Here is a 27020-nt window from a genome sequence, read left to right on the forward strand (position 1 = left end):
AACTTCATCTGCAACCCTGAGTTGGTTTAACTTGTTCTGTGGAACAGGCTTCTGATCTTGACCAGCTTTGATTTGTGTGGTTTTGTCAACCCAAAACTTATTCTGGTAGTAACCAGGAGATTGTTTAACTTGTTTTGTGGAACAGGCCTCTGATTTTTACCAGCTGGGATTTGTTTGATTTTTGTGAACCCAAAACTTACTCTGCAACCCTGAGTTTGTTTAATTTGTTTTGTGAAACAGGCCTCTGAATTTAACCAGCTTGGATTTGTTTGGGTTTTTTCAACCCAAAACCTACTCTGCAACCCTGAGTTTGTTTAACTTGTTTTGTGCAACAGGCCTCTGAATTTAACCCAAAACTTCCTCTGCTAGTAAACCCGGAGTTTGTTTAACTGGTTTTGTGCAACAGGCCTCTGATCTCAGTTTTAAATTTTTTAGGTTTACAGAGTTCCTGGAGCCGTTTGAGAGGATTATCCAGCCTGAGGAGCTCTGGCTTTACAAGAACCCTCTGGTGGAATCAGACCACATCCCAAAGAGAGTCATGTTTGTAAGTGTAACTCGTTCTTGCTTCTAGTTTGGTGTCTTTTATTTTGCACTTTAGTCTTGTGCTGCCTGTTTCCTCTATAAGTTGGTTTCAATCCTAACATGAAGCAAATCTTTACATGGTTTGTGAAAAAGAAAAAAAATACTCAACAAAGGGAGGGAGGGAGATTATTATACTATTATTATACAATTATTATACTATTATTACCACCCCCCACTATATGTTGTCATGGGGCCTGTACTTGCTAACAGCTATACTGGTAAAGATTGTTATCTTTTTCCAATATCTTGACATACATCTAAATGAAATGGTCATAAAATGAGAAAGACGTGGGGCAGTGCATGAATTTGTCCTTCGGAAACCCTTTGGATCGTTGGAAGATGGACGTTGCTAACAAAATGGTAAAAGATTGATGAATGAATGAAAGCAAGGCAAAAATGAGGTGCACTAATAGTCTTGCCCCCAAATTAATGGTTGCCTTGCCCTTAAGGGCTCATTGCCCCATCTTAAATGACTGATTCTCCCACCCTAAACACTCATAGCCTCACCCCAAATTACTGGTGGCCCAGTAATTGTGATTTCAACTGTACATCAACACACCTAAACAAACATTTCAACAACTTAAAAATTCATGCACAATTCCAATGCCACAGCCATATCACCCTGCAGCCCAAGACTGGTCACTGGTCACTGAAGCTAAGCAGGGTTGAGCCTGGTTAGTACCTGGATGGGAGACTTCATGGGAAAACTAGGTTGCTGTTGGAAGTGATGTAGGTGATTCCAGCAGGGGGCGCTCAACCTGTGGTCTGTGTGAGTCCTAATGCCCCAGTATAGTGAAGGGGAAACTATACTGTCAGTGAGCACCATCTATCGGGTTATACGTTAAAGCGAGCTCCTGACTCTCTGTGGTCATTAATAATCCCAATGCACTAATCGTAAAAGAGCAGGGGTGTAATGGATACTGCACACTGGTGGTGGTGTGGAAAGACTCCCCTCTTGATTTCGAAGCACTTTGGGTGTTTGGCCATACACTATAAATGCGCTATATGAATTAATACACACATTGCATTACATTAACATTACATAACGCAGACTGTAAATGTCTCTAAAATGTGACTCTTAAAGCTAAAAACTGAATGAACGCTCCAAGTCCTAGAAATCAGTATCGACAAACCTCTGAATTGAAAAACACTGCAGTGGAGGACTAAGCGGAGTGATTTTGAGGAGTGTTTTTAATTTTCTCTGCTTTGAGAAGTGTCTGATGTCTTCAGAGAGCGTGAAGGACCTTTGTGTGGGAGACTTATTTGCTCATATTTTGCACCAGGTGAAAAAAGCACACAAGATATAAAGACATTCATATAATGAAGTTGCACAAGTCAGGCACATCGGGTTCTTTAGGATAGGGGAAGGGGAAAAAATCAGCTTTCTATCATAATCAGGTCTGGTTTGTGTGAAATGGGATGCAGCAAAATGATATTGTGTCTCTTTTTTCTTTCAGGCAATTTCATTCCTCACCCCTCTGGCTGTGATATTCGTGGTGAAGATTATACAGAGGACCGACAGGACAGAAATTAAAGAGGCTTGTTTGGGTGAGTAACCAGACCATAGCCAAAAGATACAGTCAACACAGTCATTTTTACACAGTGGGTGTTCCTATTGAGCTAAACGTGGTACAAACAGAATAACTAAATAAATTATATTGACAATAATACACATATGTATTGTACTATGCGCCGAATGTGCGATGTAAATATATTCACACTCAAAAACGGCCTCACATTGAAACTAAGCCACACTTATAAAGTCCACAGCCAATAATATACAGAAGGCAGTATAAGTACAACCATATCAGACCTCTAAAGCTTTCTATAGGAAGCTTTACAATATTAAGCCACATCTGAAGCTTATCTAACAAAATAATTTAAGATAACAGTGCAAAATTACAGTAGTAAACCCAAATTTATATGTTAGATATATATATATATATATATATATATATATATATATATAATTTTTTTAAAGAGCAAAAATTCAAGAGAAAAAACGATTTGATTAAATTTTGTTGAAAATGTGTAGTTTGCCTTTTTTATATTTTGCATGAATTAAAGTGTATTATCTTTCTATTTCTAAAGACGTTCGATGACTAAAATATTAATTTAATAAATATACCCGTTTAATAAATCTATTTTGTACAAATAATTAAAAATACTTTGCCTATAGTCACTGAGAAATAGATAAAAATATTCATTTTTAAAATGGGGTGTGCTCACTTAGGCCCCGTTTACACAAGTGTGTTTTAGATTTAAAACAGCGTTTTAGATTAAAAACGATCCACGTCCACACTATCGTTTCACCTAGCGTTTCTGAACATATCTCCGTCCACACTACGACACCACAAACGTATATCACGTGACCATTCGCGCACTCTGGGCATGCGCGTTTTAGTATAAACAGGAAGCATGCGTCTCGTTTGGCATTTGGTTATTGTTAGTCAACAAACCCCGGTTGAACAATGAATGCGATGGCAAAGAAAGCAAGAGAGGTATTTTTGCGGACAGACGACGAGGTCGAGTTGTTACTAAACGTAACAAATAAATAACTAAAACAGACAATAGTGCAAACAACGCTCCCATTTCTGTGCCCATGTTGTTGTTTACAGTGAAGGCTGGTCTGCTGTCTTCCGGTAGCGTTAAAGCCATGTGTTATAGTCATGTGATAGGGGCTTGACGAATAAGGGAAGGATACGCAATGACACAAAAGCCCCAATCAGGTAGCGAATCTCAGCAGTCCCGCCTCCGTATTCAGATGTCTCCGTTTTCTCTCATCCACACTGAGACGGAGCAGCAGCGTTTCAGAATGAAAACAGCCTCACCAGCGTTTCCAAAACGATCTGTTTTCGGCACTCGAAAGCTCCAGCGTAGTGTGGACGGATGGCGTAAGCGTAGCAAACCTTATGCATTTTCAAACTAAAACGCATTAGTGTAAACGTGGCCTTATACTGAGCACTGTAAGTGTGTGTGTGTGTGTGTGTGTGTGTGTGTGTACTGTAAGCAAGGAAATAAGTGTAAGTTAAGAATATGAAGTATTGCGTTCATGCACAAATGTCATTGCTTCCTGGGAATAATCAGTTTGTTTATTGCATGCTTCACACTAATACTTGTGTCGTGTCATCAACACCTGTTTAATTTGATTTCTCTGGTAATTTTCCCCCCAGTTTGTGTTGACCCAGTGTTTCCTTTGTTCCGCCACTAATCGGTTGTCATGGACATTAATTCCCAGCACCTGCTTGTGTTTAGTAAATCAGTCTGTTATTTAAGCCCTCTGTGTTTCCTCACGTCCTATTCTGATGTCTCATTTATAAATGTAGCATATGCGGGCGGAAATGTGTGTATGCCACTTTCCATGCACAGATTATGATCTATGAAAAATAAACTAGACAGGCGAATGTTTGCAGCTGTGTGTAAACTCTTAAGTACACTTATTCATTACTTTATACAAAGTCAATGGCCTCAAGTTCAGTGGTTCTCAACCACGTTCCTGGAGGGCCACCAGCACTGCATGTTTTGGATCTCTCCTTTGCCTGTCACCCCCATTACAGCGCTTTCAGTCTCAGCTAATGAGCTGATGATCAGAATCAGGTGTGTTTGGTTAAGGAGACATGGAAAATGCGCAGTGCTGGTGGTCCTCCAGGAACGTGGTTGAGAAACACTGCTTTAGTCAGTTTCTCTCACCCTCTAAATGGTAATTTGGAGGGTGATCTATCCTTTTTGGAATGCACCATCTCTGTGCACATGGTCTGTACCATTACATTTGATATCTTCTGAGCATGAGTGTCCACCTTACATTCTTTTATATAATGCTATGACCCTACTGCCATATCTTGTTTTGGAAGAATCCCTCCTTCCACCCCATTTCCTCCTTTTCTTCTTTACTAGGGGGAGCTCTCAAGACCTACCTGATCTCGGACCCCCTTACATGCTAAAAGACTTGGTCGAGCCCTGGGCTCAATTATCTCTGAGCTCAGGAATCTGTCCCAGGACAGTTAGCCAAACCTGCTAAAAGCATCAAACAATATCTAAGTGTGAATCTTCTTCATCTTTCCCTCCAGGGATTCCCACACACACACCAAGTCATGACACAAGCACCCCTTTTTATTTGGGATCTGAAACGCTACAGTGTTACACGTGGTTAGTTTTAGCTTATTTGCATGCTGCATTTGCATATTGTTTTATTTACTCAGCATTCTGTCTCCACAGCCACTTTTAACATTTCATACTCTTCGCCTCGAGCTTTAACAAGCCGGCTGGATCTCCAAGTTGGTTTTCTGCAAGGCAAACACACTCACAAGGGGACTTTTCAAAGAACTTTTTTACTTTGGACAGAATTGTATCTGTGCAGTACACTATTTTTACTCCGCTACCACTGATATAGAATGCTTTATATTGCATAATACATTCCCTGTGTCTATACTGTATTTTTCAGCATACTGCAATGCTGTCTGTATTGATTCTATTGAAGCAGTATGAGTAAAATAACGCTTCTTCATTTAGTGTAATAGAAATGTTTACACTAAGCTTGCATTAATTAATGTATTTACCAACATAAATGTAGAATGAAGGGCAGCACGGTGGTAAGCACTCTCTCAGGGGCGCTGCAGGCCACCACAGGCCCTCTGTCAATCTGAAAGTGAAGAGCATGAGGCGAGGGGGGGGGGGTATTGGGTGGGTTTGGTGGGGTTGGGGTGGTGAGGGATTATTGCAGATGAAAGTGAGGGGGGGATTGCAGATGAAACTGAACAGAGCGGAGGGGGGGGGGGTTGCAGGCGGTGATTATGGATAAAAGTGAGGAGCGGGGGGAGGGGTTTATTGCAGATGAAAGTGTAGAGCGAGGGGGGGGGTCGCCATTAAGGGGGGGGGGGGGGGGCTTAAAAGGATCCTACCTTACATCACCCCAACACCCCCCCCCCCACCCCCCTCTCAGTGCTAATGAAGCTTTTACAACTATCTCATCTTGACGTCAATCTCTTCTAGCTTTATTTCTGTTTAGCATATAGAGAATAGAAATGTGTAATACAGTATTCGGTATACAGTAATTACAGCTTTTTCGGATGTTCATACATCGGCGTGTTCACAGTTATAGTGAGCTCACATGGAGAGATGGAACCAATCTGTAAAATAACCCAGCAGGCACACAACATCATAAGATGTTAATGTTAGGTTAGGTTTGGGTCTCCTCAAAATGTAATTCCAGAGAAGAATTCTCTCTATCCAATTACTATCAAAGTATACATTGTTCAGTCAATTATAGTGCTGATGTTGTTTTGAAGTCATACTTACCTTAGATTTCAAACCCAATATTCAAAGTAGCGTTGTAAACAATAGAGTGCATGTCACTGAACCAGTGTGTGAATATATATATATATATATATATATATATATATATATATATATATATATATATATATATATATATATATATATATATATATATATATATATATACAGTTGAATTCAGAATTATTAGCCCCCTTCAAATTTTTTGGCTTCTTTTTTAAATATTTCCCAAATGATGTTTAACAGATTCAGGAAATTTTCCCAGAATGTCTGATTATATTTTTTCTTCTGTAAAAAGTCTTACTTAAAAAAAAAAAATAAATAAATAAATATATATATATATATATATATATATATATATATATATATATCTTTTTTTGATAGTCTATATTATATATATATTTTTTTGATCTACGGAACAAACCATCGTTATACAATAACTTGCCTAATTTCCCTAACCTGTCTAGTTAACCTAATTAAGCCTTTAAATGTCACTTTAAGCTGTGTAGAAGTGTCTTAAATAAAGAGTATAATATTATGTACTGTCACCATGGCAAAGATAAAATAAATCAGTTATTAGAAATGAGTTATTAAAACTATTATGTTTAGAAATGTGCTGAAGAAAATCTCTCCGTTAAACAGAAATTGGGGGAAAAAATTATCAAGCGGTCTAATAATTCAGGGGGGCTAATGATTCTGACTTCAACTGTACCTCAATTATTTAGTGTTTATTATGTTAAACTCCTAAATTTTTCTCTTATTTTTCTGTGTTTTGCAGCGGTATCTCTCGCACTAGCTTTGAACGGCGTCTTCACAAATACTATCAAGTTGATAGTTGGCAGGTAATGCACAAACACTGATATCCACACCATCTCTATTATAAGCTATGTTCTGGGTTAGAAAATTTCGAAATTAGTGTAACTGGACAATAATGACATTGAGATGATCGTTCTGTGATAATAACAGCTGTTTGCTTAGCTTCTCACTGAACTGTGTAGTAAATGCTGCATGTTAAAATACCACATATAGTAACATGTTTTTACTCCAAACTCGCATCATAACTTCAGTCGAGTGTTTGAAGCGAATCCCCATATGAAATGATTCAGTATTTGTGATTATTACATTTATTGCAATGCTATGGGGATTTCCTAGGTTTCTTCTTTGTGGACATTTGGAGTTTTTGCATGAGAGCGTCCTCTGGACTTTGGAGGAGAGTGGGATGGATGTAATCTTGTAATCTTAGAGCAGGATATAATGAAACGTATAACAAAACATGAAAATCCTAAATATAGTGAGTGATGCTCATTGTGAATAGGCTTGCACTATAAAAAGTGATCAGTTTATCCGTTGCCTTAAAAGAAACACATTGATTTTAATTTTTAAAAAAAGACAGTAAACCTATTGAGCTAACTTAACGTTTATATTTATGCATATAATTTGTTTACTTAATAATCATAAGGCAATGAGTTTACTCTCTTTTTTTATTTATTTACTTTTTATTAGGTTCATCTTAGGTCAGACAATAAAATATACATATTATTGATACATATAGATATATGCATTTGTAACCCCGCCGGTTCAACACTACCCAACCCACTCCGAACTGGGATCGAACCGGGATCCTTCCGCATGGGAGTTGGTTGTTCTAACAAGGAGGCTAAAGACCATGGCCTCTCGCATCTGTTGCTAGAGCACCTTTAGAGGTCAGAGGTTTACCTGCACAGCACTTACTAGCTGGCCTCCATTACACTCAACCCCCTAAACCTCACTCCCATCCGAGTCACGGCACCAATGTACCCCGCCGGTCCAACCCACTCCGAGCTGGGATCAAACCGGCGACCTTCCACATGGAAGTAGGTTGCTCTAACAAGAAGGCTAAAGACCACACTGATACAATTCATTAAACAAGAAATTATCAGGAAAACATAATTATACAGTAAATAAGTATATAAATAGAAAGTAAAATACATATATACACAAGGATACACAAACAATGTACAACAAGGTAACACATATGAGAATATTGCAAACAAATATGAGAATATTGCAAACAAACAAAAGAATAAATAAATAAATAAATAAATAATTAAATAAATAAATAAATAAATAAATAAATTTACATATTGATATAATAAATATATATATATATATATATATATATATATATATATATATATATATATATATATATATATATATATATATATATATAAATTAGGAATGAGGAAGAGGGCCCCAGACTTTCTGGTACTGTTCTGGCTTTTATTTTATTGTGAACCGAATCTTTTCCATTTAAAAAACAAATAAGAAGTCTAAAACTCATTGGCGATAAGAAGGAGGAGCTTCTGATATCCAATTCATAAGAATAAGTCGTCTAGCCAGTAAGAATGCAAAGGCTACCCTCTCGGCCTGTAATGAATTTAATTCAACATATTCTGGCAAGATTCCAAACAGTGCTAGGTCTGGGTCTATTGACAATGAAAAAACAGCAAAAAAAAAAAACCTAAAGACTTCCCTCAAAATCAGTTTCTAATCTCTTTTTTAAGCCAACTAATCATTTTTACTGCAGTATAATACAAATACAATAAGGCAAAATTTGACTAATCACTTTCATCTAAATTAACAGGACAGAGCACAAATAATAATCAAATCAATAAGATAAAGATTAAAATAAATAAATGAAAGAACAAACAAAAACAGACAGAAAAAACAATGTTACACTATAGGGTTTTCTGTCAATTGAAATTTTGTCAATAAACTAAACTTCTTCCTAACTTTCAACCCAACCCAACTCATTTTTACAGAACCTAAGACCCAACTAATTTAATAACAGTGATCGAATGGCCAAAAATCAACAGATAACAGATTATCCATCGCTGCAAATTGTAGTATTAGCCCTCACAACGTATACAGTTTAAAGACAGTATGCAAGATATTTCTGCTATTAATTATAATTGCGCTAATGTGTTTGTGGGCTTAATCTTGATTTCAGGCCAAGGCCAGACTATTATCAGCGCTGTTTCCCTGATGGCCAAATGAATGCCAAGATGCTGTGTACTGGAGAGCCAGACCTGGTGTCTGAGGGCCGCAAGAGTTTTCCTAGCAGTCATTCGTCCTGTAAGTACTCAGTGTGTTACCAATTTTGTCTGTTTTATTTTCATTAAGTGACAACAATGTAATCTGCTGCAAAGGACATCGAATGCATCTGCGAAACACCGCTACAACACGATACAATACAATAAGCACAATAGCATACATGCAGGAGGACTTTTGCAACCCAGTTCAAGTGCTTCCGGTGACAAAATTGGTACAAATTTGCCGTGTTTATGGTCTGGTTTCTTTAAAAATCAGTGATCTTCACTGTCTGACTGATATACCATATAAAGTGGGTCTCAAAATGTACAAGAAGCACTGCATTAATTTCTATTGTTCCACAGAATGTTTTTAAAATATACATATTATGAAAGATGACTATGTCAGCTTGTAAAATGAAAGTATGGTCCCACTTTTTATTGAGTGGCCTTAACTAGTATGCACTTACATAGGAATTAGTAGTTTGTTACAATGTACTTATTGTGTAAATACATGTATTTACTGTGTACTTATGCTTGATTAAATACATGTATGTATTAACTTTTGTAATTACATTTGTAAATACACTGTTGACCATCCCTTACACCTTAACCTTCCCTTAAACCTACCCATACCACCAAACCGGTCCATAACCCAACCTTTATCCCAACTCAAAAGCACCACAAGTGTTCTCAAATACATTATAAACACAGTAAGTACATTGTATTTATTTTTCTTATGTCAGTACATACTGTAGTAGTTAAGGACACTTAATATAAAGTGGGACCGAAAGTATTTGTTAGTATTGGCCAAAACAATTAGCTGAAGTCCCGCTGAAGGATTCCGCTTGCTCTTAAACCCTTTATCGATGGGTTATTTTCACTATTTATAATGGCATAGCAGTCAAAATAGGACAAATGTGAACATGTATGGGACAAATTCTGGACCTTTATCAGTGAGGGGTCTTCTGAAGCACCCGAATCCCCCTGGCTGCAGGCCTAGAGAACTAAAAGACTAAAAGAAAGCCATACATCACGTCTTCAGTATGTGTCATCTGTGCAAAGCCTTTGGACTCATCTGGCCCTGAAACCCTCCAAGGTTCAGTGCGGGGATCTTAACAGTGACAGACTATGATATTGCGTGAGTCATAAAGAATCTCAGAATATACTGTGAATGCTCTTTGCAACATGGTTACAGCCAGGGCTTAACAGTAACTCTTTTGATCACCAGCAACTGTGGCTAGTAGTTGTCCAACATTACCAACCACTCGCCATTTTCACTAGCCACAATTTTGTTGTTGGGAAAATATATATTATGTGCAAAAATACGATTTTGACATGCTTAAATTACTTGATTATTTAGATTTTGTGGAATGTCCACATGCCTCCGATATCATTTAACCTTTTGTGTATGTTGTGTATGAGCTTACTCAGTGAGCATGAGCACGTGGGTCATGGTTTCATAGTGTTGTGTTACAATTATTTCACATGACTTTTCAGAGCTCAAAGGATTTACCAAATTTATCTCTGCCCACACCAAATGTAAATAAAAAATTATTTCTTTGCCACAAATTTTAAATAATGTGAAAACAAGCAAGCTATAGCTGTATTGTAACGCAGGGAGTGACACCAACAACTGAGGTAAGATCCAAATGCAGGTTTATTCGTGGTCAGGCAGGCAATGGTCAATACAGGTGTAAACAGGTATATGTAGGAAGTCCAGAATCGTAATCAGTAACAGGCAAGAGATCAAAAGGCAGACAGCAGGCAGTGAGAACAAGAATACAAGGCTAGGTCAAAACACGGGTAAACAAGACAAGGAAACGCGTTGTAGTGTTACTTACAGTAAACAAGACTCGGTAAACTGAATAGGTGAGTGTGTGGCTTAAATAGTGTGTGCAATCAGTCTCTGACAATCCTTTGGTGGTGTGAGTGTAATCAGTCTAGATGAGGAAGCATGTGTGAGTGTGACCGGAGTGCATGTATGAATATGTAGTCCATCAAAGGCGGAAATGTAGTCCATGGTTTGGTGAGTGAGAACCAGCGATCTATGGAGTTCGATCGCTGGTTATCGTGGCATGTATACTAGTCTATTTGAAGGAGCGCTGATCCCATCAGTTGGGTTTCCAGGCACTTTTTTTAAGCAAGGAAATGGGAGCGCACACGTGTTTAAAAACAGTCACGTCAGCCTGATCTTACGAGAAAATGTACGTATTTTACGTTTTGTCTGTTTAGTGGTTAAATCGTACGAGTTCAGTACTACGAAATATTACGATTTTAAAAAGGAGGCGTGGCACCTAACCCCACCCCTAAACCCAACCTTCATTAGGGGATGAGCAAACCGTACTAAATTGTACGAATTATATTGTACGAATTCATACGAATTAGCCACTAAATCAAACATTTTCGAATTGCCGTGAGATTGTGTGGGTCACACTCATCACATCAGCTGTTGGCGCGAGTGATTATCCTCTCATTCGGTTTTCAGCAGCTTTCTTTTGCCCGAACAAACAAAATTATATTGGTCAGTCATGCTTCTTATCTATTCTAAGACTGCATTTGCACAAATATTGGGCCATCCTTATTGTCAAACCCTGCTTTTGAGAAAACTACAATTTAAAAATGATCTTCAACCAGCCAAAGTGGCTAGTGGAGGTGGCTGTCTAACCACAGCTAAAATCCCCATCTGGCGGGTGTTAATGTAAAGCCCTAGTCACAGCCAATTAAGGTCTGAGAGGCATCTGTGTTTTATACCAGAAGCCCTCTTTTAAAGTGTTTGCTATGTTTCATTCAGAGAGAAAGAAAGAAGATAATAACGATGATGGAACAGTTGTTTTAGCACTTTATTAGCCTGCTACACTGAGATTTGCGCATGTACATTAGAGACCAGGGATTTATTAGGCTGAAAGGTGCTTTGGTCACAGATGATATGGCACTTGGCACTTATGTCAAACGCAGTAATTCTTCATTTCATCATGTAGACAGCAAAAATCTGTATTAAAGATGAATTTACTCCATATTAGGAAAGTGACAAGCCAATAAATTAAAACAGAAGCTCCTTATTGTGACTGCATCTCAAGCCTTTAGCTCTGCTAGAAGGTTACACTTCAATGGCAATTTGCTGGAGCTTTTGTCAAAACTGCAAGGTGACATAAATGTTGAACTAATAAACTGAGAAAAATGCCTCACCAACGGATCAGAAGTAGAAATTAAGCCAGTCTAATTAAGACTTGAGCTTAGCCTGGTGCATTTTTATTTACGTTGTACCTTCAAATCCCAAAACAAAATTAATCCTGAAAATGCTGTTCGCATACAAATTCTAGCTACACATTCTGCACGAATCAAACAGCATCAACGTTGTGTTTTCTAATGGACACAGTGCCGACTTCAAACAGAGAATAGTCTATTAATAATACATCTAAATGTAATGAAAACTCCCCAAACAGAGCAAAAATCCAGCTGGGAGTGACCAGACAAAAGAAAAACTCAGAGACAAAAAGAAAACCCTTGGGCAGAGAGCGAAAAAGTCCACCAGCAGGGGGTGCTCTGATGAATGCCTGTGTGGCATCGCAGCATGGGGGATATAAAACACTGAGGGAGGAAGTTGAGTAGGAGATGAGAAGAAGCCAGCATCTACAGTGGAGATAGCAAGGCAAGCCTTGTGAATGCAAGAGAATATGCTAGAGCAAAGGGAAGGAGAAAATGAGTCTGGTGCAGAATACAGATCTAAACAAGGAGGCGTAAAAATCTGGAATCACCCAATCAAACACAGGGGGAAGCTTGAAGATCCACCTCTCAACGATCTTGGTGTATGGGCATGGTTCAATAAACTTGGATGCCAATTTGTACCCTGAGAGTCAGGTCATTGCTGGAGAGCGGTTCCCTTTGACCACAAACATAATACGGTGCAGGAGTCAATCAGCAGCTGCTTTGGTCAGTTTACTGGCCAGGGACAAGGTGTCAAGACTGTCAGAACGAAATACAAGGCCAAATGAATCCTTCTTTGAGATGATTCTGTAGTTGTGACAATATTAGGCACGCTGACGTATCATTATTATGCACGCTGAATCAATACTTCCACACAGTGATACCAGAATATCCAGAACATTTCCGGAATGACATTACCGGTATATTCAGAAAAGCGCTGTTCTTCTAATTGTAATCTCTGTTTACAAGGATCTTTAGGCACTTTTTTACATTTCTTTTGGGAACGTCCCTCTCTCTCTCCTTTCTGGGCTCAGCTCTCACAGGATTGATCATACTTGTTGGGAACTTAGATATGTTTGACTCCACTTCATTTTTTCATGAATGACTTTTGGGACCTTACTTTGTCTGTTCAACAAAGATGTCTTTTGTTAACGGCTTTTTTTTGCTGGTCAACCGCTGAAATCCTCCTCATACTATGGACAGACGAACCTGGACTGTTTATTTGTTGGACATTCTCTCGATGGAACTCTCAACTTCCCATATACATGGTGCTAATATGAAAACTGTCAGTGTATGGCGTTCAGCCTTTAATGTTGTGTCATCCTTTTTTAAGTCTTTGTAAAATTCCTTTGTAAAATTATTTGGTTATTTATTTATTTATTTATTTATTTATTTATTTATTTATTTATTTATTTATTTATTTTATTATTATTATTATTATTATTATTATTATTATTATTATTATTATTATTGTTGTTGTTGTTGTTATTATTATTTTATACTTTTGAAGTCTACCAGTAGTGGGATGGGTGGGAGTGGGTTTTAAATTTACACTTGTTTTTTCTTTCCGTTTTATATTGTTTCCTGAAAAACTCAATAAACAGTTGTTCACAAAAAAGAAAAGAAAAGCGCTGTTCACACAGGCGAGGACGTTACGGAAATTTTCCAGAAAGGACTGTTCACACACCTGTTCCAAAATAGCGGTAAACTCTGACATCATTAACCAGAAATGACCTCTATATGGCTGCGCTTGTATTTGTAAACAATTGACTACATTACAAACTCTGTCAATGGATAAGTATTGTGAAAAAGCTAGACTAGGATTGTCCAAACTCGGTCCTAGAGGGCTGGGCTCCTGCATATTTTAGGTAAACATGATGGCATAGCAGTCAAAATTGGGCAAATGAGCTCATGTACGGGACAAATTCTGGACCTTTGTCAGTAGCTATGTGTCCATCCAAAAATGCGAATGAACTTAATGCGCAAAACTGGATTATGGCATAAACGTTGTGCGAATAAAGCAGCGTTTCCATCCAATGAGTCAAAGCGAACAAAATCGTCACTTCCTGATTAACTGGCGCCGAAGATCAACAGAAGGTGTCAGACGCGGTGGACAGACACTCTTGATTCTGGAGGTCATTAATAATATAATAACACCAATACTTAAACGTTAAGGTGTTTAAGAATGACCAAAACAACATTTCAGATGTTTTTATAATGTGCTCAGCCTGCTGGTTTATCCATCCACACACATTTTTTATCATCACATGATCTCTTAAAACAAAGTCACATGACCTTTTTTAATGTGCAATATCAATCACAACATCAATAGTGCTAAAACTGTGGCTTCCTCCTCTCATTATAAATCAGTAAATCGTGAAACAATAAACAATAAATAAATAGTGCGTGAAACAAATTCAGCTTTAAATCTGTTAGTCTTCGTTAAAGGGACCTTATATTGAGATACTGAGCAAAGGGTTTTAAATGAATATAAAAGAACAGTGACATATATCAGGTGTAATTGGATGTGCTTTCTTTAGCCCCTGTCTTTCACTCGGATAAACCAAGCAATAACCCCCCCCCCCCAAAGAACTCTGATAAATCAGGCACAAAGCCAAAGGGGAATGAATGAAGGAATGAAGAAATGAATGACTGAATGAATGAATGAACAAATGAACGAACAAACAAGTCATGAAAGCCATGCTACACCAACCACGTGCCCATCACATCTATGGAATCAAGAAGGTACAGCATTGTCATTGTGATTGGTTGAAGGAGATGATTTAGATAGCAACATTTTGGGCACATACCTATATAGAGGGATGGGTGTACTCTATACACAAATGGCAGAACTTCAGAATTATAAATATCAGGCCTCTATAATGGATGTGGGGTCAATTATCAATTATGTTACCAAGGGTCCCTTAAAATGATGGTGGGACACTGGAAATCATGAAGGTATCTTTGTTCTGCTGAACACACAGAAATATATTTGGAAAAAAGACAGTATCCAAACAAATCTTGCCACCCATTGACTCCCATATAATTTTAATCTTTCCATGGCTGCAAATGGGTGTGGGAGATTATCTATATTTATTGTCCTTAGTGTGGATGGGCCTTAAGGCTTTAGATGGCATGAAATTGCTTCCAAAAAGATCATAAATCCAGGATCCTGCTACTGGACGGCTTTTATTTCAAAATCAAACTTTTGTGTAAGGATAGAAGAAACAGCCCGGCTTTATGGCATAGTGGCCAGGTGGAGGTCTGTCCTCGGTAAAGACACATGAAAGCCCCCTTAGAATTAGAGAAAAAGCAGCTAAAGGGCACTTACACTGTGAGAAACAAGATTCCCTCTGATCTGATGATCTGTCTTGTGTGGAGGACGCCGGGTACTGCTTGTGTGCACTCAAATCCCAGCTGTGAAGCATGGTGGTGTTGGCATCGTGCAGTTTTTTTCTTCCCTATTCTCTTATTTAAGAGGTGCAGAGACTCTGGGACTGGCCAAAGCAGAAGGAAAGCAAAACATTAAGTTATATGATTTTCTATTGCAAAAGTTCTTGATAAATTTAGAGCAAGAGAAACCCAATGACACTTTGATCCAGTGAATTCAGTATTTTCCAGTTTATCCACATATTGCTGCACAAATGTGTATGGAGGAATAGTTATTGTGCTTGGGTAATTTTAATTTGTGGATGTCCATTCAGTGTGTATTTTATAATGGGAAAAACAAACAAAGTTTGGTCAGAGAAGAAACAGTTGCTTTCTGTTTTTTTTTTTTTTTTGTTGAGTTTATCCTGACATTCGACCCTGGTTATCGTACTCTGAAGTGAAATGACAAAGAGTGGGCGGGGGGGGGGGGGGCGGTGCAATCTCATTTTTGTCTAAAGGCACTGGCGCAAAAACAACTACAATTCCCTCTGACCCCAAAAAATTTTAAAAGGGTATAATGCATGATCTGTAGAGTATTTTGACCTGAAATTTTATACAAAGACCGCACGTTGGCTCAGTGGGTAGCATTGTCGCTTCACAGCAAGAAGTTCACTGGTTCGAGTCCCAGCCTGGCTAGTTAATGTTTCTGTGTGGAGTTTGCATGTTCTCATCGTGTCCTCTGGGTGCTCCGTTTTCTCCTATAGCCCAAACACATGCACTATAGGTGAATTAGATGAACTAAATTGCCTGTATTGTGTGTGTGTGTGTGTGTGTGTGTGTGTGTGTGTGTGTGTGTGTGTGTGTGTGTGTGTGCGTGTGTGTGTGTGTTTGTGTGTGAATCCAATCGTGTATGGGTGTTTCCCAATACTGGGTTGCAGCTGGAAGGGCATCCACTGCATAAAACATATGCTGGAATAGTTGGCAGTTCATTCAGCTGTGGCGACATCTAAAATAAAGACTAAGCCGAAGGAAAATGAATGAATGAACTTCATATACACATTCTGGAGACACAAAAGACTTATCTTACCTTGTTAAAATGCCAAAATTGGAGCCCTTTAGTTTCAAAACAATGAGCTTTTGGTGTTGCGGTCTAGGGTCACATATTCCAGAGTGTTTCGGTGCTTTAATTGAATCTACGCTGAATATATTTTGAATGCTTTTCCTGCAGAGTGAGATTACTTAAGTATTACTATTCCCCCAAATCCTGCAGGGAGGAGCACTGATGCCGGGAAAGGAATCAAGGATGCTCTTGTAAGGACCTGAGAAGCACTAGTGCTAATAAACAAGCTTGGTCTTCTTGAAGTACCCCCAACTGTACACATTATGGATGTGTCTCCTATGACACACTCATTTCAGATCTGGGTGTTTGTGTACAAGAACCGCTTTAATGTGAGCCTCCGAGGTACAGCAGCAAAAAGCATAACACTTATTTAATGGAGACCAGTGGGGGAGAAGCTTCAGTATGCTGGATAAGCAACATATTACTTAAAGACCTAAAATTGTTTGCCATTAAGAATACATTTCAGAGTTTTACCCAAACCAGGAGCAGTTTTGTAACCAGGCGGATTATGTTAATGGTACTTCTCATACATTTCTGTGGTCTCCTCAAGGCACACGTGATCCTAGTTAGCTGTGTTTTGTCCAGTAATAGATTTGTGGAGATTGGTGTCTGTCTGATAATAGCTTTATGGATTGAATTGTGTTTGTTTGATAAGAATCGTTTTAAAACATTTGCATTTTAGATATTAGACATCTGAAGGTAATCCCGTTTCTACAGGGTTTTATTTTAGATAAGTGTCGTTCATGCTTACTTACTCTCAGAGCCATTCATATCGAAGTTGATATTTAGCCTCACCATATTGGTGTTTTGTAACATCAAGTTTTTATAAGGTGAGTTGTTAACTCAATACCCAATTCACCTACAGCACACGTCTTTGGACTGGAAACCCACGCCAACATGGGGAGAACAAACACACACTCAAAAAAAAAACAAAAAAACAAGTACAACAACAACAACAAAAAAACACATTGGATAAACTCAATTTAATTGACGGCAGGATCAATTTGTGTAGCACCAAAATTATTTACACAATTAAATGCAATTGAGTTGGTCCAATATGATTTTATCAAATAAAAATTTAAATAAATTTGTATTTTTATTTAACTTAAACTCAAAGGTCGGATCGTATTATGTACAGTTGAAGTCAGAATTATTCGCCAGTTCTCTAAATTTTTATTCTTTTTTAAATATTTCCTAAATTATGTTAAACAGAGCAAGGAGATTTTCACAGTATGTCTGATAATATTTATTCTTCTGGAGAAAGTCTTATTTGTTTTATTTCAGGTAGAATAAAAGCAGTTTTTAATTATTTTAAGGTCATTTTTGGTCAATATTATTAGCCCCTTGAAGCATTTTTTTTCCTATAGTCTACACTACAGATACAACTTGCCTAATTATCCTAACCTGCCTAGTTAACCTAGTGAAGCCTTTAAATGTCACTTTAAGCTGTATAGAAGTGTCTTGAAGAATATCTAGTCTAATATTATTTACTGTCATCATGGCAAAGATAAAATAAATCAGTTATTAGAAATGAGTTACTAAAACTATTATGATGAGAAATGTGTTGAAACAAGGGGGTGGGAGGGGGCTAATAATTCTGACTTCAACTCTATGTCTACTGTGTGTATGAAATAAACTAAAAGAGCCATTTTTAAGTATAGTTCATGAGTGCATACAGTTGATTGAGACTGATCTTAGAGAAAGCAGCAAACTGCATTTCTGCTAATTAGGCTGCCAACACTCAAAGCATGGGTGCTTCTTTAAGGCATAATCTCAAAACTCAACACTGTAAAAAATGCAGGGTTCCACACAATTCATTCATGTTGTCCCAACACAATTTGATTGTAAAATGAATACTTTTAACAAAACCAACTTAAAAAGTTGTCCCAATGAAATCTCAAGAATTGTGTTGTTTCAGCTCATTTTAAATAAGTATAGTTTGAACGAGCAAAATCAAAAAATTTTGATTAAAAGCACTACATGAAAATCTTCAAACTAAAGCAAAGATTAAACAAGTCTTTTTGTTAACTTTAAACACCTACTGTTATTGTCGACATTTCCCTCTCCTAATTCAATGCCATGCAAAGCATGCCGGGAACTACAAGTTCCTCTAACCAGGTAGTTGGACCAACACAGTTCCTTCATGTTGACTCAACTCAAAGCGCTTAAGTTAATATAATGTTAATATGTACGCTGTAATATAAAGTTAACTTAATGGTTTACAAATTTAAGTGGGCTGAACATAAAACGAATACATTTGCCAAAGAAATGACAAGGATTGTGTTGTTTAAGCTCATTTTAAACAGGTAGTTTGAACAAGCAGCAGTAATCATTGTTTTGAGTGCACAGAACCAGCGACATTCTTGCTGTAAGGCGACAGCACTACCCACTGCACCACTGTGATGCCCAAATAAGTGTCATAGTATACTTAAAAATAATCAAATAAAATAAAAATTATATATATATATATATATATATATATATATATATATATATATATATATATATATATATATATATATATATATATATATATATATATATATACACACACACACACACTTAAATCTTTGATGGTAATTATACGAGAGTTGATAAGCATATGACAGCGCGGAATAAGGTTATTTTGTGAAGTCAAATTTTAAGGTTTGATCCTGTAAAGAAATTAATTTAAACAGATTCATTAATATACATGTTCTTTCTCCCTGTTTTAACATTCAAGTTTTACTTTCTATATCAGGAGTTGGAATAATTTGATGTTTGTTTGATAGAATGAGGTTTTCAGTGATAATTTTTAGCCAAGATTAAGAAAAAAATCTCCTGTTTTCCCCTCAAGAAACCTTAATTGTGAGTCTGCAGGATGAAAAAAAAAACTCTTTGAAGATTTGATGATCTCATTAGTTTCCTGTTTATTCTTGCAGGAATTCACATATCACTGCATTAATATGTATGAAGAGCAGTAATTGTGTTTGCTCTAATTTTTATTTGTGGTTACCAGCGCTATATTATAACAGTTTAAATCTGATGGGAAAACCAAGATATTATAATAAATACAATGGATTTATTTTTGGATTTATTTTTTAAATGGTAAAAATTTTGTGAAGCCTCATACCTGTAACTTATAGGTCTCAAACTGGACTCCTGGAGGGCCGCAGCTCCGCAGAGTTTTGCTCCAACCCTAATCAAACACAGCTGATCAAACTAATCAAGGTGTTCAACACTACTAGAAACAACTAGATCAGCTGTGTTTGATTAGGGTTGGAGCAAAACTGTGCAGAGCTGCGGCCCTCCAGGAATCCAGTTTAATGGTCGGGTCAGAATTTGGCATCAACAACATGAAAGCAGGGATCCATGTTTCCTTGTATTAAAGTTTCAGGCTGGTGGTGGTGGTGTAATGGTGTGGGGGAGATTTTCTTGGCACACTTTGGGCTCATTAGTACCAATTGAGCATCGTGTCAACATCACAGCCTACCTGAGTATTGCTGCTGACCATGTCCATCCCTTTATGACCACAGTGTACCCATCTTCTGGTGGATACTTCCAGCAGGATAACGTGTCATGTCATAAAGCGTGAATCATCTCAGACTGGTTTCTTGAACATGACAATCAGTTCACTGTACTCAAATGGCCTCCACAGTCAGCAGATTTCAATCCAATAGAGCAGCTTTGGGATGTGGTGGAAAGGGAGATTTGCATCATGGCAAATCTGCTGCAACTGTGTGATGCTATCAAGTCAATATGGACTAAAATCTCTGAGGAATTTTTCAGTACCTTGTTGAATCTATAAGGCAGTTCAGAAGGCAAAAGGTGGATCAACCCAGCACAAGTAAGGTGTACCTAATAAACTGGCCGGTTAGTGTATATTTAAAAAAAAAAAAAAAAAAATTCCCCCTTTTCCCCACTAGCTATTCTTTTTTTTCGCCCACTAAATAATATCAGAGCCAATATGTATAGCACTGTGAGTCTTTCCTCTTTATGTTGAGTTGCTTAATGCCTTCCTCATTTGTAATTCACTTTGGACCGAAGCGTCTGCTAAAGGACTAAATGTAAATGAAAAGCTCTGCTAATGGGCTGTATTAGCCGGTCATCTATAACATTCAGCCTGTGGATGACCTGGGGATTGGATGCAGCCAGAGACACATCAGTGCACTTTGAGGCAATGAGCCTAGGCAGAAAGAAAGAACTTGATGCTGGTATTCCCTCTTCGCTGCCATTTTGAATACCAGTCTTCCTGGTGTCGAGATTCCCTTGTGTATTCTGTTACGACTGTCCCTATAGCGTTCTTAACACCTTGTAAAAAACTAAGAAACTTATAATAAGGCAGATTTTTGGGGATCAAGTTATGCTTCCTGTTGATCAATATTGATGAACATATGCTGAAAAGGATTTGAACCCCATTACCACCAAGGGGAGACCCTTTGCTCCAATTGTTGCTGTTTTTCCAGCCACTCAAGACTCAATCTGGCCATGACCCAAAACACTACTTCAAGCAGCTCTTCATATGCATAAGAGGCTGACTGCTGCTTTCCAGATGCGCTTTTTTTCTCTCAGAGTTGGATGTTGCTGAAAGTAGGTCCTCATGCAGATCAGAAGTAATCAGTAAGTGTGTTTATGAGATTATCAGACTTTTGCATCAAGAGTGAGACCTTCAGTGCCAGAAGAGAAAAAAGAGACATTTATTCTGTAACTCCTGTGACCTGGAGTCTGATTTATCAAATTTGGGTTAACCTTTCTAAAATTAAACGTACACTAGAATCAATTTAAATGTATGTAATGGTGAGTATGGCTCATATAATGATTAAAAAGGGTTCAATTGAGTCTATATTTAACCCACCTGTTGACCCAGGCACCATTTTAACAGCAGAAAGAAAATTACTTTCTAAGATGACCCTATAAAAGTTAACTATATAAAAAATATTATATATATATATATATATATATATATATATATATATATATATATATATATATATATATATATATATATATAGTTTATAATAATATTAATATTGAGGTTTTTAAAAGCGATTGAAGCTTGAATTTGTATGTTCGCAGTATTACATTATATATGGTATTAATAATAATAATAATAATAGTAAGTTATTTTTAATGTCATTTAAGCTTGAATTTGTATGTTTGCAATATAATATTATTGATAACAATATGGTTTATATAATATTAATGATAATATTGAGTTATTTTTATTGCAATTAAGCTTGAATTTTTATGCTTGCAATATAATAATATATATAATATTGGTAATATAATAATAATAATAATAATAATGAGTTTTTATGTGATTAAAGTTTGAATTTGTATGTTTGCAATATAATATTATTTATAATAATATTAATAATAATATCAAAATTAATAATAATAATAATAATAATAATGATGATGACGATGATGATAACAAGTTATTTTTAATTCAATTTAAGCTTAAGTTTGTATGGTTGCAACATAATATTATATATAATGGCATTGTTTATGTATAATCTTAATAATATTGACTTATTCTTAATGGGATTAAGCTTGAATTTGTATGTTTGCAGAGGTCTAATAATGTGAAACAAAACATGGCCAATAATTAGTTTTTGATACTTGCAATTCATGGAAGTATTAGTATAGTGTACAAGATTTTCTATTGTTTAATATTTCATGTGACGAAAAAAAAACAAGACACAGTTTATGACTTAACATTTTATGAATCATTTACAAAAAGAAAAAAAAAGATTTGATCAGAAAGTCTTTTTTACATTCAACTAAATTACATACTTCATAAGGGACTCTCAGCTTTATTTATTTATTAATTAATTAATTTATGTATTTTATTCCCTCATTAATTGACATAATTTTTCTTATTTTTTGTTTGTTGGGTCAATTTGAGTTTGGATAAGGGTAATGTTATGGTTGTTTACATAACTCATTCATTCATTTTCCATTGGCTTAGTCCCTTTATTAATCATGGGTCGCCACAGCGGAATGAATTGCCAATTGATCCAGCACATATTTTACCCTTCCAGCTGCAACCCGTCACTGGGAAACACCCATACACTCCAATTCACACACATACACTACGGACACTTTAGCTTACCCAATTCACCTGTAGCGCGTGTGTTTGGACAGTGGGGAAGACCGGAGCACCCGCAGGAAACCCACACCATCAAGTGGAGAATATGCCAACTGACATAAGAGACACATGTTGCTTATCCATCATGTGGAGAACACACCAACTGACCCAGCCGGGGCTCGAACTAGCGACCTTCTTGCTGTGAGGCTACCTATTGCCCAATCGTGGTGCCCATGCTGGAAGGGCTTTGCTGTGTAAAACATGGATAAGTTGGCGGTTCATTCCACTGTGGCTACCCTAGATAAATAAAGGGACTAAGCCGAAGGACAATGAATGCATGAATGAATAATAATAATTGCATTTATATTGTGCTTTTCTTGGTACTCATAGTGCTTCACAGATGTTAGGGGAATCTGTATGCAACTTTAAATTACTTCAAATCTTTTTTTAAGTGTGTATGGCATATGGAAACATAATAACTGGCGAGTACTACATGGCAAAAAAAAGAGAGCATCTTTGAAAATCTCAGAAAGCATCTACAAGGCTCCTGCATCTTTAATTACTGCAAAACATTTAAAACCTAATGAAAGCAAAAGGCTGTCATCTCCATTCCTAACTTCATTACCAGACTTGTAGTCTTGCCAAGAGGCTTAGTGTTCGGTAATGGGCCCCGTCTGGCTGAACTCTCACATCTACTCTCAGAACTGTCTCTCTTTTGATAAGACCGTCTGCGTTTATCAATAAAACCTTGAACTCCTGCAGACTTTGAGGTTTGAGAAAAGTACAGTTGAAGTCACAATTATTCACCCTCATGTGAATTTCCTTTTTTAAACATTTCCCAAATGATTTTGAAAAGAGCATGTCTGATAATATGTTTTCTTCTGGAGAAAGTCTTATTTGTTTTATTTCGGCTAGAAAAAAAGCAGTTTTATTTTAAGGTCAAGATTATTACGTTGTAGCTAAACTGTTGTATATGTTGAATATGTTGTGTAACTACATACAACAACAAAAACAATATAAGGAAATTAGTAAAACTGGAGCTCTTAGTAGTTTTAAATTGCAAAAACAATTTTGAAATAATATCTGAATTATATAAAACAATAATAAAAAATACAAATTGTACCTAATACACCATAATTATTTAAAATAATTATAATAATTCATTCATCCGTTTCCTTCAGCTTAGTCTTTTTATTATTCAGGGGTTGCCACCGAGGAATGAACCACCAACTTACAGCCACAACCCATCACTGGGATAATAATAATAATAATAATAATAATAATAATAATAATAGTAATAATAATAATAACAACAACAATAACAATAATAATATTAACAACAATAATAATAACAACAACAATAGTAATAATAATAATAAGAATAATAATAATAGTAACAGTAATAATAATAATAATAATAATTATAACAATAGTAATAATAATAATAATAATAATAATAATAATAACAACAATAATAGTAACAATAATAATAATAACAACAACAATAGTAATAATAAGAAGAAGAATAATGATAGTAATAATAATAATAATAACAATAGTAATAGTAATAATAATAATAATAATAATAACAATAATAGTAATAATAATAATAATAATAATAATAATAATAACAATAATAATAATAATAATAATAGTAACAATAATAATAATAACAACAACAATAGTAATAATAATAATAATAATAATAATAATAACAATAATAATAATAACAATAATAGGCGACGCGATGGTGCAGTAGGTTGTGCTGTCGCCTCACAGCAGTAAGGTTACTGGTTCGAGCCTCGGCTGGGTCAGTTGCCATTTCTGTGTGAAGTTTGCATGTTCTCTCTGCATTTGCGTTGGTTTCCTCCGGATGCTCCGGTTTCCCCCACAAGTCCAAAGATATTCAGTAAAGGTGAACTGGGTAGGCTAAACTGTCTGTAGTGTATGCGTGTGAAGGAGTGTGTGTGGATGTTTCCCAGATATGGGTTGCGGCTGGAAGGGAATCCGCTGTGTAAAACATATGCTGGACAAGTTGGCGGTTCATTCCACTGTCGCGACCCCAGATTAATAAAGGGACTAAGCCAAAAAGTAAATGAATAAATGAATGAAAAATAACAATAATAACAATAATAACTCCTAAGCAATCAATCAATCAATCAATCCTTTTTAAAATGCATTAAAAACTGGTCAGTGTTTTTGTCTCAAAAAACATCCACAGAGTATCTTGGTTGCATTACCATTAGAAAAGCTCAAAATATATTGCTCTGAATATTTCAGGTATTGCTCTTCAAGGTAAACATTTCTTTTTATTCTCTAGGTTTTCATTTAAAGTCTTAATGTTCATAAGTAATAGAAATAAAATGTTATTAAAACTGCCCTTTAGCCTTTAAGAATATGCAGAATTTAACGTAATTTTGTCAAATTAATTTACCAAGTTGGTTTTCAGAAGCTATATGTCAGTAGATATATACAGGAGAACACTGACTACTGTGCAAAGAGACTGTGAGTCCTCAACATGAAAATAACAATAATTTGCCTGGAGCCACTCTATAAATAATTATTCATGCTTATGGTTTTGATTGGAAAGCATCACACATGGCAGGATGCTTGCATTTCCTATTAGATGCAAAAATTATGTACATAACCTTAGTCTGGTTGCATCATTTGAGTGGGGCTTCATGCTAATCTCAAGGGCATTGAGCTGAATATCACACCACAGCAAGTCTAATGCCAATATACATATTAGTATTCTAATAAGGCCAACAGTCTGAAGAACACGTTCTGTTCTGTTCTACTCTAATCTAGTCTACTCTATTCTATTCTACTCTATTCTATTCTACTCTATTCTGCTCTGTTCTATTCTACTCTCTTATACTCGATTCTATTCTTCTCTGTTCTGTTCTATTCTACTCTACTCTGTTCTACTCTATTCTACTTTATTATACTATACTCTATTCTATTCTACTCTATTATATTCCTCTCTATTCTGTATAATTCTACTCTATTCTATTCTAATCCACTCTTTTCTACTCTATTCTATTCTACTTTATTCTACTTTACTCTGTTTTACTCTATTCTATTCAACTCTATTCTGTTCTATTATACTCTATTCTATTATACCTTAATTTTAATCAACTATTCTACTCTATTCTATTTTACTCGATTCTACACTATTCTACTCTATTCTATTCTACTCTAGTCTATTCTTATCTAATCTATTTTATTCAACTCTATTCTTTCCTACTCTAATCTATTCTACTCTATTCTATTCTGCTCTATTCTGTTCTATTATACTCTATTCTATTATACTCTATTCTAATCAACTCTATTCTAGTCTATTGTATTCTATTCTGTTCTATTATACTCTATTTTAATCAACTCTATTCTAGTCTATTCAATTCTATTCTGTTCTGTTATACTCTATTCTATTATACTCTATTCTATTATACCTTAATTCTAATCAACTATTCTACTCTATTCTATTCTACTCTATTCTATTCTGTTTTACTTGATTCTACGCTATTCTACTCTATTCTATTCTACTCTATTCTATTCTGTTTTACTTGATTCTACGCTATTCTACTCTATTTTATTCTACTGTACTCTATTCTACTCTATTCTATTCTGTTTTACTTGATTCTACGCTATTCTACTCTATTCTATTCTACTCTATTCTATTCTGTTTTACTTGATTCTACGCTATTCTACTCTATTTTATTCTACTGTACTCTATTCTACTCTATTCTTTCCTACTCTATTCTGTTTTACTTGATTCTACGCTATTCTACTCTACTCCATTCTACGCTATTCTATTCTATTCTATTCTACTCTATTCTACTCTATTCTACTCTATTCTAATCTGTTACATTCTACTCTACTCTGTTCTACTCTATTCTATTCTACTCTTCTCTATTCTATTCTATTTCACTCTATTCTATTCCAATTTACTCTATTCTACTTTGTTATACGCTATTCTACTCTTTTCTATTCTACTCTATTCTGCACTCTAAAACATGTCAGGCTGCTTTAACCCAATGTTGGGTCAAAATATAGACAGACCTAACCACTGGGTTTATTTTTCAATTAAATTTAAAATGCAATTTTTAACCCAAAGTGATTCTACCCAATATTCATTTGAAAAAATTAACCCAGCGTTTTGTGGGTTACGGCAACCCAGCACTTTTTACAGCGTACTCAAATATATATTAGGTAACCAATGCTAGTGCTCCATTCAGGAATGGACTCAATATTTGATCCAACATCAGTGTGTGGACGACATTATTATTTTATTTATTTTGCATTATGT

General features: G+C 36.0%; 2 protein-coding genes across 2 annotated transcripts in view; both read left to right on the forward strand.

The window, feature by feature from the left end:
* arfgef3 (ARFGEF family member 3) overlaps window positions 1-27020 on the forward strand; it is a 973876-nt gene that overhangs the window by 174380 nt on the left and 772476 nt on the right. The gene's annotated exons all lie outside the window — the stretch shown is intronic.
* The window catches only part of plpp4 (phospholipid phosphatase 4), a 126385-nt gene that overhangs the window by 80923 nt on the left and 18442 nt on the right, over window positions 1-27020 (forward strand). The window contains exons 2-5 of the mRNA XM_087278977.1: window positions 436-544; window positions 2040-2130; window positions 6653-6716; window positions 8867-8991. Coding sequence (XP_087135103.1) covers window positions 436-544; window positions 2040-2130; window positions 6653-6716; window positions 8867-8991 — 389 coding nt within the window. The remainder of the gene's footprint in view (window positions 1-435; window positions 545-2039; window positions 2131-6652; window positions 6717-8866; window positions 8992-27020) is intronic.

The sequence above is a fragment of the Danio rerio genome, chromosome 13, assembly GCF_052040795.2.
Source record: "Danio rerio strain M-AB ecotype USA chromosome 13, GRCz13ab, whole genome shotgun sequence".
NCBI classification, from domain to species: Eukaryota; Metazoa; Chordata; class Actinopteri; order Cypriniformes; family Danionidae; genus Danio; species Danio rerio.